Source organism: Mercenaria mercenaria, chromosome 11 (assembly GCF_021730395.1).
Source record: "Mercenaria mercenaria strain notata chromosome 11, MADL_Memer_1, whole genome shotgun sequence".
In the NCBI taxonomy this organism is placed as follows: domain Eukaryota; kingdom Metazoa; phylum Mollusca; class Bivalvia; order Venerida; family Veneridae; genus Mercenaria; species Mercenaria mercenaria.
This window is the reverse complement of record NC_069371.1, coordinates 65512650-65531554: the sequence shown is the minus strand read 5'-3', so window position 1 is coordinate 65531554 and position 18905 is coordinate 65512650. Positions and strand designations below refer to the sequence as shown.

General features: G+C 37.2%; 1 protein-coding gene across 2 annotated transcripts in view; it reads right to left on the bottom strand.

Annotated features, from left to right (window-relative positions):
* LOC123532951 (solute carrier family 35 member F5-like) overlaps positions 1-18865 on the bottom strand; it is a 45842-nt gene extending 26977 nt beyond the window's left edge. For both annotated transcript variants that reach the window (XM_053517604.1, XM_053517605.1), the window contains exons 1-9: positions 18733-18865; positions 14241-14368; positions 12908-13036; positions 11983-12030; positions 11144-11216; positions 10836-10892; positions 8786-8922; positions 6785-6954; positions 136-302 (exon numbers count right to left, since the gene is read on the bottom strand). In XM_053517604.1, coding sequence (XP_053373579.1) covers positions 136-302; positions 6785-6954; positions 8786-8922; positions 10836-10892; positions 11144-11216; positions 11983-12030; positions 12908-13036; positions 14241-14345 — 886 coding nt within the window. In that variant the 5' untranslated portion in view covers positions 14346-14368; positions 18733-18865. The remainder of the gene's footprint in view (positions 1-135; positions 303-6784; positions 6955-8785; positions 8923-10835; positions 10893-11143; positions 11217-11982; positions 12031-12907; positions 13037-14240; positions 14369-18732) is intronic.
* Between the last annotated feature and the right edge of the window lie 40 nt (positions 18866-18905).

The following is an 18905-nucleotide window of genomic DNA, read 5'->3' as shown; positions in this document are numbered from 1 at the left end:
CAATAGTCCTTTTTTCTTAATTTAAACTTAAGTAGGAACACCTTTTAAGCAGCCAGACTGTATCACTCCCTTGGCTGACTGTTTAACACAGGTTTGACAGTAGTATAATAAACTGACTCATGTACTCAAACTTACCAAAAAACAAGGGTATATCAAGTTTATCTTCATGGTCAACTTTTCTCCTTAAACCAACCAGATATACTGCATATAAAATAGCACTAGACAGTGCCCAGAGAGCACCTGCTGGTATATGGTCCTCAAATGTCAGGTCAGAGACACTCACCATCACAACACCACTTATACTGCAATTAAAACAAGAACCTTAAATAACAATCTATTTCAATCCTAAATGAAACTGAACCACTTCTGAGCCCATATTCATCATAGTTTAAAGTATGGACTTTAAAATGTGAATTCTAAATGTTAAAGCCACTATAAAACTCTGGAATAACATTTATCTTCTCCTCAGATGCACGTCAAATGTTGTTAAATACATAATTATGTTGATAGTTTTAAATCAATACCAGTAATCATTGGAACATATGTGTAATGAATTAAATCATATTAAATTAAAATGTGGATATTCTATTGTGAAAGTATTATGTGCGATGTTTACATCAAAACTGACCTTCCCCACAAAGGTCATTTACCTGTTAGTTAGGTTATTCTATTAACAAAACTTAGGGGTGCATGATGTTCATTTATGTATAAAAGTATCTGTAATCACATAATTACGGTCTAATCACTAAATAATATACTGAAATAATTGTAAACTTGCACAGGTCATTTAACTATATACAAACACTGTTAAATATACTGGTCGACAAAAATCAAAAGTCAAAACTTTGTTGCTTCATTAAAAGTATTCTGATAATAGTTTGAGCATAAATAACTGATTGACCATATTTTTTGGTCTAAACTGACATCGGTATTTCTAAGAATAAATACCTGATGTTCTAAAATTACCTTTACACACTTCAATTATATTCAAATACCAAAAACAGATATCATTTCTTAAGCTAATGACTTGGTAGCTTTCCATCTGCAAGGATATTGTCTTAAACCATGAAGGACTAACCAGACTGGAACAAGTTTTGAAAGACTTAATATGTCCGCTGAGGAGCCAGGGAATATAATTTACCTGACTAGGACAGCAACAGGTTTTGAAATGAAAGACTAAATCGGTCCGCTGAGGAGCCAGGTATATAACTTACCTGACAAGGACAGCAACAAGTTTTGAAAGGTCCACTGAGGAGCCAGGTATATAACTTACCTGACTAGGACAGCAACAAGTTTTGAAAGACTAAATCGGTCAGCTGAGGAGCCAGGTATATAACTTACCTGACTAGGACAGCAACAAGTTTTGAAAGACTAAATCGGTCAGCTGAGGAGCCAGGTATATAACTTACCTGACTAGGACAGCAACAAGTTTTGAAAGACTAAATCGGTCAGCTGAGGAGCCAGGTATATAACTTACCTGACTAGGACAGCAACAAGTTTTGAAAGACTAAATCGGTCAGCTGAGGAGCCAGGTATATAACTTACCTGACTAGGACAGCAACAAGTTTTGAAAGACTAAATCGGTCAGCTGAGGAGCCAGGTATATAACTTACCTGACTAGGACAGCAACAAGTTTTGAAAGACTAAATCGGTCCACTGAGGAGCCAGGGTATATAACTAACCTGACTAGGACAGCAACAAGTTTTGAAAGGTCCACTGAGGAACCAGGTATATAACTTACCTGACTAGGACAGCAACAAGTTTTGAAAGACTAAATCGGTCAGCTGAGGAGCCAGGTATATAACTTACCTGACTAGGACAGCAACAAGTTTTGAAAGACTAAATCGGTCAGCTGAGGAGCCAGGTATATAACTTACCTGACTAGGACAGCAACAAGTTTTGAAAGACTAAATCGGTCCGCTGAGGAGCCAGGGTATATAACTTACCTGACTAGGACAGCAACAAGTTTTGAAAGACTAAATCGGTCCACTGAGGAGCCAGGGTATATAACTTACCTGACTAGAACAGCAACAAGTTTTGAAAGACTAAATCGGTCCACTGAGGAGCCAGGTATATAACTTACCTGACTAGGACAGCAACAAGTTTTGAAAGACTTAATCGGTCCGCTGAGAAGCCAGGTATACAACTTACCTGACTAGAACAGCAACAAGTTTTGAAAGACTTAATCGGTCCGCTGAGGAGCCAGGTATACAACTTACCTGACTAGAACAGCAACAAGTTTTGAAAGACTAAATCGGTCCACTGAGGAGCCAGGTATAAACTTACCTGACTAGAACAGCAACAGTTTTGAAAGACTAAATCGGTCCGCTGAGGAGCCAGGTATATAACTTACCTGACTAGAACAGCAACAAGTTTTGAAAGACTAAATCGGTCCGCTGAGGAGCCAGGTATATAACTTACCTGACTAGAACAGCAACAAGTTTTGAAAGACTAAATCGGTCCGCTGAGGAGCCAGGTATACACTTACCTGACTAGAACAGCAACAAGTTTTGAAAGACTAAATCGGTCCGACTGAGGGAAGCCAGGTATACAGCTTACCTGACTAGGACAGCAACAAGTTTTGAAAGACTAAATCGGTCCGCTGAGAGCCAGGTATACAAGCTTACCTGACTAGGACAGCAACAAGTTTTGAAAGACTAAATCGATCGCTGAGGAGCCAGGTATACAACTTACCTGACTAGAACAGCAACAAGTTTTGAAAGACTAAATCGGTCCCTGAGAAGCCAGGTATATAACTTACCTGACTAGACAGCAACCAGTTTTGAAAGACTAAATGTCCACTGAGGAGCCAGGTATATGAACTTACTGGACTAGGATAATCACAAACAAGTTTTATGAAAACTAAATCAGTCCGCATAGACCATGATATATAACATACTGACTATACAGCAACAGTTTTGAAAGAATAACATGGTACCACTGGAGTACTTATTAATTACTGTACAAAATCAGACACATTTTTGAAATAAATAAATGGTCAGCTGAGGAGCCAGGTATATTACTTACTGAAAGGAAGCAACAATTTTGAAAGGTCCACTGAGGAGCCAGTATATAAACTTACATGACTAGAACAGCAACAAGTTTTAGAAGAATAAATCGTTTGCATGAAGCCCAGGTATATAACTTACCTACTCAGAACAGCATTAATTTTGAAAGACTTAAATAGTGTCACTGAGGAGCATGTATATATACACCGACTAGAACAGCAACAGTTTGAAAGATAATCGTCCCTGAGGAGCCAGGTACAAACATTACTGACAGGACAGCAAAAGTTTGAAAACTAATCGGTCCCTTAGACCAGGTATATAATTTTCTACTAAACAGCAAAGTTTTGAAAGGACTAACGGTCCCATGAGGAGACCAGGGTAAATACTTACCTGAATATGAAGCAAGGTTTGAAGACCTAAATCGATACCTGAGACCAGGTAATAACTTACCTCTAGAAAGCATAATTTTGAAAGACTAAATATCGATCCACTGAGAGCCAGGTGTATAAACATTACCTGACGTAAAGACTGACAACAAATTTTTGGAAAGACTAAATCGGTACCGCTTGGACCAGGTTTATATACTTACCTGACTAGGACAGCAACATTTTGAAACTAACATCGATCAACTAGGAGCCAGGTATATAACTTACTGACTAAACAGCAACAAGTTTTGAAAGACTAATCGGTCCGCTGAGGAGCCAGGAATATAACTTACCTGACTAGAACAGCAACAAGTTTTGAAAGACTAAATCGGTCCACTGAGGAGCCACGTATATAACTTACCTGACTAGAACAGCAACAAGTTTTGAAAGACTAAATCGGTCCGCTGAGGAGCCAGGTATATAACTTACCTGACTAGAACAGCAACAAGTTTTGAAAGACTAAATCGGTCAGCTGAGAAGCCAGGTATATAACTTACCTGACTAGGACAGCAACAAGTTTTGAAAGACTAAATCGGTCCGCTGAGGAGCCAGGTATACAGCTTACCTGACTAGGACAGCAACAAGTTTTGAAAGACTAAATCGGTCCACTGAGGAGCCAGGTATACAACTTACCTGACTAGGACAGCAACAAGTTTTGAAAGACTAAATCGGTCCGCTGAGGAGCCAGGTATACAACTTACCTGACTAGGACAGCAACAAGTTTTGAAAGACTAAATCGGTCCGCTGAGGAGCCAGGTATACAACTTACCTGACTAGAACAGCAACAAGTTTTGAAAGACTAAATCGGTCCACTGAGGAGCCAGGGTATACAACTTACCTGACTAGAACAGCAACAAGTTTTGAAAGACTAAATCGGTCCGCTGAGGAGCCAGGGTATACAACTTACCTGACTAGAACAGCAACAAGTTTTGAAAGACTAAATCGGTCCGCTGAGGAGCCAGGGTATACAACTTACCTGACTAGAACAGCAACAAGTTTTGAAAGACTAAATCGGTCCGCTGAGGAGCCAGGGTATACAACTTACCTGACTAGAACAGCAACAAGTTTTGAAAGACTAAATCGGTCCGCTGAGGAGCCAGGGTATACAACTTACCTGACTAGAACAGCAACAAGTTTTGAAAGACTAAATCGGTCCGCTGAGGAGCCAGGGTATACAACTTACCTGACTAGAACAGCAACAAGTTTTGAAAGACTAAATCGGTCCGCTGAGGAGCCAGGGTATACAATTTACCTGACTAGAACAGCAACAAGTTTTGAAAGACTAAATCGGTCCACTGAGGAGCCAGGTATATAACTTACCTGACTAGGACAGCAACAAGTTTTGAAAAGTCCACTGAGGAGCCAGGGTATATAACTTACCTGACTAGGACAGCAACAAGTTTTGAAAGACTAAATCGGTCCGCTGAGGAGCCAGGGTATATAACTTACCTGACTAGGACAGCAACAAGTTTTGAAAGACTAAATCGGTCCACTGAGGAGCCAGGTATATAACTTACCTGACTAGAACAGCAACAAGTTTTGAAAGACTAAATCGGTCCGCTGAGGAGCCAGGTATATAACTTACCTGACTAGAACAGCAACAAGTTTTGAAAGACTAAATCGGTCCACTGAGGAGCCACGTATATAACTTACCTGACTAGGACAGCAACAAGTTTTGAAAGACTAAATCGGTCCGCTGAGAAGCCAGGTATATAACTTACCTGACTAGAACAGCAACAAGTTTTGAAAGACTAAATCGGTCCGCTGAGGAGCCAGGTATACAGCTTACCTGACTAGGACAGCGACAAGTTTTGAAAGACTAAATCGGTCCGCTGAGGAGCCAGGTATACAACTTACCTGACTAGGACAGCAACAAGTTTTGAAAGACTAAATCGGTCCGCTGAGGAGCCAGGTATACAACTTACCTGACTAGGACAGCAACAAGTTTTGAAAGACTAAATCAGTCCGCTGAGGAGCCAGGTATACAACTTACCTGACTAGAACAGCAACAAGTTTTGAAAGACTAAATCAGTCCGCTGAGGAGCCAGGGTATATAACTTACCTGACTAGAACAGCAACAAGTTTTGAAAGACTAAATCGGTCCGCTGAGGAGCCAGGGTATATAACTTACCTGACTAGAACAGCAACAAGTTTTGAAAGACTAAATCGGTCCACTGAGGAGCCAGGTATATAACTTACCTGACTAGGACAGCAACAAGTTTTGAAAGGTCCACTGAGGAGCCAGGGTATATAACTTACCTGACTAGGACAGCAACAAGTTTTGAAAGACTAAATCGGTCCGCTGAGGAGCCAGGGTATATAACTTACCCGACTAGAACAGCAACAAGTTTTGAAAGACTAAATCGGTCCGCTGAGGAGCCAGGGTATATAACTTACCTGACTAGAACAGCAACAAGTTTTGAAAGACTAAATCGATCAGCTGAGGAGCCAGGGTATATAACTTACCTGACTAGAACAGCAACAGGTTTTGAAAGACTAAATCGGTCCGCTGAGGAGCCATGTATATAACTTACCTGACTAGAACAGCAACAAGTTTTGAAAGACTAAATCGTTCAGCTGAGAAGCCAGGTATATAGCTTACCTGACTAGGACAGCAACAAGTTTTGAAAGACTAAATCGGTCCACTGAGGAGCCAGGGTATATAACTTACCTGACTAGAACAGCAACAAGTTTTGAAAGACTAAATCGGTCCGCTGAGGAGCCAGGTATATAACTTACCTGACTAGGACAGCAACAAGTTTTGAAAGACTAAATCGGTCCGCTGAGGAGCCAGGTATATAACTTACCTGACTAGAACAGCAACAAGTTTTGAAAGACTAAATCGGTCCGCTGAGGAGCCAGGTATATAACTTACCTGACTAGAACAGCAACAGGTTTTGAAAGACTAAATCGGTCCGCTGAGGAGCCAGGTATATAGCTTACCTGACTAGAACAGCAACAAGTTTTGAAAGACTAAATCGGTCCGCTGAGAAGCCAGGTATACAGCTTACCTGACTAGGACAGCAACAAGTTTTGAAAGACTAAATCGGTCCGCTGAGAAGCCAGGTATACAGCTTACCTGACTAGGACAGCAACAAGTTTTGAAAGACTAAATCGGTCCACTGAGAAGCCAGGTATACAGCTTACCTGACTAGAACAGCAACAAGTTTTGAAAGACTAAATCGGTCCACTGAGGAGCCATGTATACAGCTTACCTGACTAGGACAGCAACAAGTTTTGAAAGACTAAATCGATCAGCTGAGGAGCCAGGTATATAACTTACCTGACTAGAACAGCAACAAGTTTTGAAAGACTAAATCGGTCCACTGAGGAGCCAGGTATATAACTTACCTGACTAGAACAGCAACAAGTTTTGAAAGACTAAATCGATCAGCTGAGGAGCCAGGGTATATAGCTGCACAGATCAATGTAAATAATGAGGACGTAGATGATAGTACATTCACAACACCAACTTCTGTATCATGTAAGGCAATCTGGTACGAATAATTAGCGAAAAACCACTGAAATATATCAAAATCATGATAGTGTTACTTTCTGTGCCTTACAGCTTTCTGTCTTATTACAGCAAATTAACATTAGTTTTGTTTAACACTGTTTGTACTTATTTCAAAGTTTAAAACAGTGTTTGATTCAAATACTTCATTACACTCTTCTCACTTTTAATATATAAATATAACATGGTAGTCTTTAATTTATCTGATTGATAAAGTGTAGAAAATTGCAATTTAGAGTCTGTCACTGGATCCATACTGAGCATTCAGAATGCCTTTAATAGCATGTAAGCCATCCTAATTCCTAGAAGCTAATAACAGTGCGTTTGACTATTTGAAGCTCTTCCACCTAATACTAGCTTACATCCGAAAGCTTTAAATAGCAACAGTTTCTAAGATTGAATAAGGAGCATAATTTTGCTAATATGTAAGCCAGAGTAGGTAAAACTTGCCAAGTGAAGTCATCCCATGATGTCAAAGACATGACATGTGAAGAATCTGAAAACATCTGGTCAAGTAATTCTCGAGAAACACGCTCACATTAAAAACTTCAAGCAAAATTTCTACGATAAAAAGGGGCATAATTTTGATGAAAGCTAGAGGTATGCAACCTGTCCCATGAGGACAACTCATGATGCAAAGTCTAGTGTGAAGTTTGAAAGCATTTGGCCTACCAAATTCTAAGAACCTGCTTACATGCAAAACTATGACCTGAAATTCTAAGTTGAAAAGGGGCATAATTTTGACAACAAAAACTATATAGCTATTTAACTTATCCTGGAAGGTCATCTCATGATGCCAAAGAGATGTGATTGAAAGCAGTTCGCCTAGAAGTTTGAGAAACCTGCTTACATGCAAAACTTTAACTTTTGTGTCGCATATGAGGACGAAGACGAAAGGGTGATTACCAAAAGCTTTCCTATTTTAAATATTTCATTTAGTCGACATATAAAGAAATTCATATGAATCTAAGTAAGGCATGAATCAAACACAAGGTTCATGAATGTCAAATGTGCATACTGCTTTAATTTTGTTGGCACAAAATTTGGTACTTTTGGCCAAAACAGCAGCTTTGTTCAGATACAAATCTGTAAAATAAACACCATGGAAAATTTAGTAAATGATATTGTAATTTCATTCATTCTGTTTGATTTAATTTTGCGGCTTGATGCAACAAAAAAAAAAATCCATGAAAACATGACCTCCACCAGTAAAACTGACTTCACAGTAAATGGACATAATTATAAACATTCAATTCATATGAACTATAGGAAAGAGATATGTCAAGAGGTCTTCTACACAAGATTATAAACATCTAAAACTCATATTTGTACAAATTTCTTAGTTAATCATTCATAGGAACTGAGCACTGCTGTGGGAAAACCAACATTAGGGCGGGCTTTGTGATTAGTATAGATCCACATCAGTTTGCACATCAATGCAGTCTGATCTGGATCCATACTGTTTGCTCATCAGTTGCATTAACCCTTACCCTGCTAAATTTCTATAATGAACTTGTCCATCTTCCAATTTGGACAGTACCATTTACTGTTAAAAGGGGCGCTTACCAAAAGGATACTGGCTGAATAGTGAACAGTGCAGATCATGATCAGACTGCACAGATGTGCAGGCTGATCATGATCTACACTGGTCGCAAAGGTAGACTCAAGTGCGTCCCGCATGCTTTGGGTTAAGTGCTGCAACTTATAGACACACAGCACGGATGTGTGGATAAACCAACAGTACGGATGTACACTGACCAGAGAACATAACTTACCAGACTAGAACAGCAACAAGTATTCAAATATTACAAAATATCCTATAGAATATATTTACTTACTAATATAGAAAACATGAATGCCATTTTAGCAACTTGTTTTATAGTAAGTTTACTAAGGGCTCGAAGTCGGAGTTCCTCTGCCCTCACGGCAGCTTGGTACGACAGCCTGGCAATCACCTGCTCCTCAGCGTAAGTATCTAAAAAGATAATACGCTTTTTTCAGTCATTAAGGTATTGGACCCGTAATAGAGTATCTCCTTTTTGAAGAGTATTCAATTCCTACCATAAACCTACTTTGACTGCAATTTTCAGGGGGGCGCAGGTTCAAACCCCACTGGGACCAAATTTTTTTTCTCCATGTTTTCCTTTTTTTCTTGTAAATCTTTACTTCTTTCAAGACTAATTATGGATGAATTGTACAAAAGTGGAAAATTTTCATTTTATAAGCGATTTTTTGCAGTTCAATGTGAATTTACCTCTGAATCAGGAGGGGTAGAGTTAGACATCTTTAAAAATACTGAGTTACGTGCGGTAAAAGTTCTCTATTTTGCCTTCATTCTTTAGATTACATACTGTGGAAGAAATGCAGGTAGGTTTTACTATTGCCCCAAGCTTATTTTTGAATGAAGTGAGCAAAATTCAAAACAGACCCACAGGATTCGACCTTAATTTTTCAATGTTGGAGTTAGAATTCTGTCTCATTAAATCTATTTACTTTAGGCACCCTAGACAAAAATGATTTTTACAGTTTTATTTTGTGTTTTATAATTGTTTAACAATAGTTTGATGTTTCTTTTATCAAAATTAATGCTGTAATGAATTCTCTGCAAACGTTTTAGATAGTGACCATCATATTGAATTTTGTCTGTTCTTGAGCGTGAGGAAATACCATAAATTATACAAAATTTACAAAAAACGGCACGGTAAAAGTTGTTTAAAATTTGCAACACAGTGTGAAACATTGTCAACTTTAAGAATATACCAAGCAAATGCCATTTTTTAAACATTACTATTAGGGGTCCAATACCTTAAAGTAGTTCTGCACGTTTGGATCAAAATCTTTTCTACAATGTATAATTTGATTAAACTCTGATTTTTCAAAACATCAGATTATACTTAGAAAATTTAGCAAATAAAAAAAGATTGATTTTTTGCTAGACAGATTTGAAAAATTTGGACCGCATGCAATTTTTCATAATAGGAGTCTATGAGTGAGTAAGCTGGGTTTTACGGCAAATCGACACAAAATGGTCATATGGGAAATTCATAAGTTTCATAACATTTTCGAGAATAAAAATTTTTCTACAATGTAAATTTAATGTTGTAAATATACATATGGTCTACATTGTGGCAAAATAAAATGTATGTCCATATGCCTATTTTTGACATATCTGACCATTATCAAAGTGACACGCTCATTTCACGCTGATTTTAAGACATTATTTTGAAAATTTAACATGTCAGATGTTTCAATATCATATTCAAACTTCATAAAGGTAGTAACAGTGCCACTGTTTTAAATTTACTTTTCTTTAAAGGCTTCTGAATCAAATCAAATCTTATAATTGAGCCACGCAATGAGAAAACCAACATAGTGGGTTTGCGACCAGCATGGATCCAGACCAGCCTGCGCATCCATGCAGTCTGGTCAGGATCCATGCTGTTCGCTAATTAATGCTTTCTCTAATAACAATAGTCTTTGAAAGCGAACAGCATGGATCCTGACCAGACTGCGCGGATGCTGGTTGCAAACCCACTATGTTGGTTTTCTCATGGCACGGCCTATATCATTTGATCCAGTTAATTAATGATGTCTGTATGTTAAGATAAATTGAGCCGCGCCATGTGAAAACCAACATAGTGGATTTGCGACTAGCATGGATCCAGACGAGCCTGCGCATCCGCGCAGTCTGGTCAGGATCCATGCTGTTCGCTAACAGTTTCTCCAATTCCAATAGGCTTTAAAAGCGAACAGCATGGATCCTGACCAGACTGCACGGATGCGCAGGCTGGTCTGGATCCATGCTGGTCGCAAACCCACTATGTTGGTTTTCTCATGGCACGGCTCAATTGACTCTTATCTACTTTTCAACAATATTACATCACATACCTGTAAGCTGTCTGACCTCCATGAGATTGTTAAACCGCACAGACCTGTCTCGTAAATCTGAAATAAAGAGCGCTTATTTCACATCCAAAAATTGTTAAAATTGATTTTGAAATGACATACTGCAGAGGAGTAACTATATTCAAATACAGGCCACTTTTAAAACATGAAATCAGAAGGTATAACTGACACCATATATAACGTAATAATCTCCTGTTTATATTACATATTCTGTTTAAATAACTTTTTCTGATTTCATTACTAAAATTTAATGACGATATATTTCCTTTTTAACTGTCCTCTATACTTACCATTTAAGTCATCGTGCTCTGAACCACTATTGTTCTTGTCATCATATCTCAAGGGCACATAGATTGGCTCAGTCTGAAACAGGAACATTTTTACTATTAAAATCCAGGAATAACACTTAGGTTCAAATTCTCCTATTCTGTTAATTATGGAAATCCCCTTTATTCATAAAGATTACAAAACTATTGTAATAGTTTATACTAATCTATTTTAGGTTGATTGTGAAGCAAGTTCCACAACTTATATTAATCACTCTCAACACCTCATTCCAGATGGAATCCTTTGCAATGAGGGTACGTGAGAAGAGAAGCCAGTTTCCCTTTTAATGCTGGAAGCCAAGCAAGGGAGCTACTGGTACCGCTTTTTTCAAGCCTATGGTATGACACGGCCGGGGACCGAACCCACAATCCCCCACACTTGAAGCAGACACTCTACCACTGACTAGGCTATCAAGGTGGTTATGAAAATTGTAAAATATGGCTGATAATGAAATACAGTAGAACCTCGTTAACTCAAACTCGTCACGACCAACAGAATTTGTTCGAGACAACGAATAATATACATTACACAGGGAATTTACCGGGAACTGACCACGAGTTTGAGCAAAGGGTGGTGTTTGAATTATCCAAGTTATATTAGATAAATTTAGTAAAGATTACATGTTTTTAGTAAAAATTACATAAATCTAATACAGGTAACATAAATTTAGTGAAGATTACATAAATTTAGTAAAAATTACATAAATTTAATACAGGTAACATAAAATTAGTAAAGATTACATAAATTTAGAAAAGATTACATGTATCTAGAAAAGTTTGCAAAAGTTTAAACAACAACCTACCAGTAATTCTTCTGATTCTAAACTACCTCCTTCACCAGATTGCAAAACCTGTGTATAAAAACAATGTGAAACATATTTGAACCATTCATTATAAAATTGTCTTTTCTATCTCTGTTTCATAAATTCTAATTATAACCATTACACCACCTAAACGTTTTTAGGAACTTTACTTTTGACACAAATTCTCTTTTTACTATCGTCACTGTTCAACAGACTTTTAAAGCTAAAAATGACTTATCAAAATGATACTACATTTGAGCTGCACCATGATAAAACCAACATAGTGCGTTTGCAACTAGCATGGATCCAGACCAGCCTGCACATCTGCACAGTCTGGTCAGGATCCATGCTGTTCGCTTTCAAAGCCTATTTCAATTAGTGAAACCGTTAGCGAACAGCATGGATCCTGACCAGACTGCACAGATGCGCAGGCTGGTCTGGATCCATGCTAGCTGCAAAGCCACTATGTTGGTTTTCTCTTGGCGCAGCTCAAAATTTCATTTAATATACAGCTTAACCTGAATTAAGCAGCCGCCTATTAAAGGAAGTGACACAAACTGGCTGATTAAGGCAAGTTGATGCTTAAGACAAGCTGAAGTTAGAACAAAAGTTAATCTAGGACTGGCTGCTTATAGACTAGCTCCTAGACTATGAGATACTACTTTTTATAATTTTTGTTTCAAAATTATGAATGTAGCCGGTCTATATCCTATGTCCTCTGAGAAAATCTCTAAAATAGACTGGCATTTGTTGCTATTACATGAATAAAAGAAAAATTACATATTTTAAAGTTTAAATTTTGTGACAAATTCATTATTATCAGTCTAGTGGCTAGTCTAGGCTGCTTAATACATGTGGCATCTGTGTATATCCTACTAAGGTTAATAATGATAATCTAACATCTTTATTCAGTAATATAACTTACCCCATTTTTTCTACACTGATTTCGCCATGGACGCCAAAACAAAAATCCACTGAGATAGAGTGTAAACATCGCTGTTTTAAAATAGGTGCTGAAGTATGGCTTGTCAAAGTGTTCATCCTTAAACAGGTACTGTAAAAAACAAAACAAGAGCTGTCTCTTGCCTATAACTGGACATGATGATGGTAAACAGGTGTTGAACATTTCAAAGCTTTATCTCAAAAGACTACTGGTACGAAATATTAACCAAGATTTCTAAGTCGAAAGGGGCCATAATTCAGCCAAAATCCCTGATGGAGTTATGTACTCTTGCCTATAACTGGCTATGGTGATGGTAAACAAGTGTTGAAAGTTTCAAAGCTTTATCTTAAAAGACTTTGTCAAAATATGAACTGGTACGAAAAACTTAACCATGATTTTTAAGTCAAAAGGGGCCATAATTCAGCCAAAAGCCTTGATGGAGTTATGTGCTCTTGCCTATAACTGGCCATGATGATGGTAAACAAGTGTTGAAAGTTTCAAAGCTTTATCTTAAAAGGCTTTGTCAAAATATGAACTGGTACGAAAAACTTAACCATGATATCTAAGTCAAAAGGGGCCATAATTCAGCCAAAATCCTTGATGGAGTTATGTGCTCTTGCCTATAACTGGCCATGATGATGGTAAACAAAAGTTGAAAGTTTCAAAGCTTTATCTCAAAAGACTTTGTCAAAATGTGGACTGGTACGAAAAACTTAACCAAGGTGTGATGCCGACGCCGACACCAACGCCGTGGTGAGTAGGATAGCTCTACTTATTCTTCGAATAGTCGAGCTAATGAGCCATGCCATGAGAAAACTAATGTAGTGCATTTGCGACCAGCATGGATCCAGACCAGCCTGCACATCCGCGTAGTCTGGTCAGGATCCATGCTGTTTGCTTTCAAATCATATTGCAATTAGAGAAACTGTTAGCGAACAAAATGGATCCTGACCAGACTGCACGGATGCGCAGGCTAGTCTGGATCCATGCTGGTTGCAAATGTACTACATTGGTTTTCTCATGGGAATTCTTTTTCTACTGGAAAAAAAATGGGTGAGGTATGCTTATTAGCCAAGTGGCTCGTCTTAACAAGAGATAATAAAATTTAACTTGGTCAACTTGGCCTCTGTCTCATTTTTCATATATATCTGCTTAATTAGCCAACACACCACCCAGCTTACAGCATGTCAGTAAAAACTATTTATTGACAAATAAGGCAACTGTTTTAGAATTATTTCTATCTATTTTTTATTCAAGGTCTTCGACTTGTAATTCCTTTTTCAGTTGCTTATACTGAGATTTACAAGATACGCACCTTTGTTAACTCTGATGAGGCAACCCATATCAGATCCACGATAATTAGAACAATTACCCCCAGTACAAGTCTCTGACTCTTTGTTAGTCCAGCTAAACCAAACATGTCTGTACTTCTTCAACTGACTTCTGAAATAAATCAAAAACATTTCTTCCATAACTGAGTGATTCAGGTTAGTTAAGCACTGTAAATTTTAACCCTAACCCTGTTTAATTTCTATAATGAACTTGTCCATCTTTCAATTTGGACAGTACCATTTACTGTTAAAAGGGGTGCTTACCAAAAAGATACTGACTGAATGGCAAACAGTGCAGACAATGATCAGACTGCACAGATGTGCAGGCTGATCTTGGTCTGCACTAGTTGCAAAGGCAGAACCACTTGACGCCAGCTGGCTAAGGGTTAAAACTGTTCCACAGTGCTCCTTCTTTTGGAAAGGCATTGGCTAGCAATATTGAGCTGTACACCTGACCACTGACTCTTAACAGTATACAAGTCATGTATGGCTAGCCAATCCTAAATGGAACAGTACAATTAGGGAACACTCTTGGGCTGGTCAGACATTATGCTCAGTAGGGCTTCCACTTAGTGTTTTGTGAACATTATGATGTGTTTCTTCTATTGTATTATATTATGGTATAGTTTACTTTTTTTGTTGATAAAGATTTCTTTAAGACTGGACAATGCAACCCCAGTATACTTGGCTAAACTTTTCAGAATGGAATATATCGATTTCCCCTCCAAAACCTTCTCGTTTTAACGCTATTCCTGTTCAACCACTTTCGACATTGTGCGCTAATTGTGCAAGTCAACTGAACAGGAATAGCATTAAAACGAGAGGGTGTTGGTGGGGAAATCGTAGTACCGGGCGTAGCACTTTCAGATAGGTTTTGAATCATGTGCATGATATTAACACAATATATATAATAAAAAGCTTACGCCCTGATTTTCAATTTTTGTTTACCATTCTACTTTCACTTTCGAGCTCAAAATGACGTCGCGTGATCATGTGATTGGACACACTGCCAGCTCTCTATCCTGAAGGCTGCCTACATCAAGTTTTAATTGCCTGGCATTTTTTTCATAATACACAGTGCAGTAGGGGGAACTTTCATCAGCAAAAAGGCAGATGAAGATGAATGACACATGACATCATATCGCCCATGTTTGTTTTTATTCGCTAATTTTGTGCATACAGTTAGTTTCAGGGGCAAGTTTAAAGAAAGTGTCTAGTGGTATGGATCGCCTTTTTCTACCTATTGTGGGTAATTTAAATCTTTAATTTTGTATAAACCATTTTATAAAAGATTAAGAAGCGTATCAACCCTTTATTTTATTATTATATATTTGGAATTCAGCTGAATAAATACAATATTGTCACAATATAATTTTACATCAGTTTTTTTTAATTATGTTTATGTGCCATTTCAATTTTGTATTTAGTGTTTCTCAGTTATTTACATTTCGACATAAAATTAACAAATAATCAAGACCTTCGAGTGGTTTATCGTCTGATTTACCACGGTTCAGAGTTCAGATGTGTAGGAATTGAACCATGAGGGCGTTAGCCCGAGTGGTTAAATACTGAAGCATCTGAACGATGAACCATGGTAAATTAGACGATAAATCACAAGAAGGCCTTGATTGTTTTTAATCTGACATGCTCATTGACATATTTTAATAAATATTATGCTGGACTTCATTTATCCGTGGAGTAATGTATTGGACGTCATGCGGCAATTTGACATCATAATTGACTTCATAATGCTCTCTTACTGGTCTGCGCTTCAACCGTTGTTTATTGCAGAATATACAGAACTTGATTTCCTTCTTTGTTTTTAAAACAGAAATCAAATCGAGGCATGTTAGAATGTAATTTAAACAATCAAGTGTATGCTGACAACTGTGAAATATTTAGATTGAAGTTTGAGGCGAGTATTGCTCAAATCGTATTAGCTATATCATTTGCAATAAAATTCAAGAAGTAAATAACGAGGGTTTGGAGCGAAACTGGTCTATCTGTATATATAGAAATAGAAGCAGATAGACCAGTTTCGCTCTAAGCCCTCGATAACCTGAAATTAATGGTCCATACTTCTCCAAACATATTCATCTAAAAATAAAGACACATATTATATAAACTTTCAATTTTTAAGACATTTTTAAACTATACCCGACGTCATGTGTTCTCGACATACATGTATTCTCGAGCTATTATGGAAACGGCCAGTATATTTTTGCATGCAACATAATCCTCACAAGTAAATACACAAGAGTGTGGACATTGTGTCTGCTGTTTTAAAAATGAAAACAGTTTACCTCGAGTCAAAGCAAGACAGATACAGTCTGATTTCAAATTATGTAATTAAGTTAGAAAATCTTAATGTAACTTTTAACATGGTTTAAAAATTGGTATATATCCATATATCTTCCATCAAGCAACATTACTGCTATCAAAATTTCTACATCTGAAGTCTATCAAAATGAACCATGATGACATCAATCTGCCCAATTTCAACTGTAAGAGATGGTGACTGCGTAAAGTAGCAATAGGCGTTACGTGAAAGAACTGGAACACATATTATTTTCTCAGATATAAATCAGGGCTGTCTGTAAAGGAAATATATTAGAGGAAAAGTGTTAACTTTTAAAAGAAGTTCAGCCTATAGCCTTTTGATATTGATATGGGTAGGTTTTGAAAAATATGTAGCAATTTGGGGTTTTCGAATTATTTCAATTGTCAGATAAGTTGCTGGGCAACCATATCATTTGTGCATACCCGTTGTTTTAGTTTAGAAATATTAAGAAAATAATGAAAAATGCTATTTTTATAAAACAGGTGATATTTCAAAATTATATACTTTTTGCAGTGACACAGTTTCACAACAGTGATTTTAACAGAAATGGTAAAAATATCAGTTTCTAAACATAGCTCGGGAATATATGACAGGTGCTTCCTGGTACTAGAAAGTAGGTCACTGATAAAATGTGCTATTATGAACTCAACGAAAATAAAAACGTGTATTTTTTAAAGCAGGATGATCTGGAAGGGGTAAAATTTTGAGGAAATGGTAATTTGAAAGATGAATTTATCTTATTTATTTTTTAAATATGCCTCTTTTTGTTATATTGTCGAGAACACATGACTATTGTTGTTGGGACAGTAAAATTTCAAGTGCTCCATCCCTGTTAGATATGATCTGTACCCCTACCTAGACAGTTCGAAATTCCAATATTTTTTCTTGAAAATTTGCATACAAATGTAGTAAACAATAGCTCAAAAGGATTTTGAAAAATATTCATTACTTTAAATTTTGGCAGTGGCTACAATTACGGTACCGTAATCCTAGCCTCCGGTTCTAGGATTACGGGAGTTCCGTATTCCTAGACAACTCTATGAGAATAGGCTAGGATTACGGAAGTATTTAAGAGGCATCAAAGTTATGTTAGGATATCCATAAATGACATTGTAAACTTACTCATTTCACTTAATTTCACTAAATATTTCGTGCTATCGATCGGCCGTTTTGGGTTAGTATAACCTTAATGGCGGTGCGCGGAAATATAGAATTATCTATGTTTCGTATATACCATCATCAAGTCAACACAAATGGTCTTTAATAACATACAATATGGTTATAAATCATAAAATTCAATGTAGAATCTATAGATTTTTTTTTAAATATAACTAGATTTTTTTTTTAATCTAACTTTGACACTCATATTTCTAATATATATCCGCGCGCCGCCATTAAGATTATACTAACCCAAAACGGCGGATTGAAAACACGAAATAATAAGGCAGGCATGAAAAATTAAGTGAAATAAGTAAGTTTACAACATCATTTATGCGTGTCCTAACATATACTTTATGCCTCTTAAAATACTTCCGTAATCCTAGCCTATCCTCATAGGTTTGTCTAGGAATACGGAACTTCCGTAATCCTAGAACCGGAGGCTAGGATTACGGTACCGTAATCGTAGCCACTGCCTTAAATTTTATGATTAATTTTGATTTGCCTGGCGCTTGAGTTTTCCGCGCATATAAAATCGGGCGAAACACAGAAGTATAAAATACACAGAATGGAACAGGAGATAATCTCGGGTAAGCTTGTGTCAGCGTGTTATCTTATTGAAGCTTTTGCCGACTCCGGGTCTAGCGGTCCGGTTACCAGACCCCTTTAGCCACTTCCTTCAGTCATACAGATTCAGAAGTGCTCTCTTGGACTATAGATCACGTGATTAACATCTAACATTCAGCGTACACACACCCTCAATAATAGTTGCTAATTAGTGAGATAATTTCGAGTACCAAAACAGATACAGATCCGCTGGCACTTCTAACATGTCTAAGTAAGGGAGATAATCTGACAATCTGATATGCTTTTGATTCTTTAAAAGTGACAAATGTAAAATTTTTAAATGAATACACCCCATATTCTGTAATTTTCACAGGAAGTATGACAAAAATTCAACACACATGAATACATACATCTATAACAATACGAGAAATGGTAAACTGTCCCTCTCAATCAATTTTGACATTTTTACCGGAAGTTGAGATCAATTTCTTGGTTCCATGCACTGTTTGGTTCCTACCTTTTCGGCAATATGACTTTTAACCAATCAGCGCGCTAGCAGATATTTCTGCAGAGTCTCACTTAT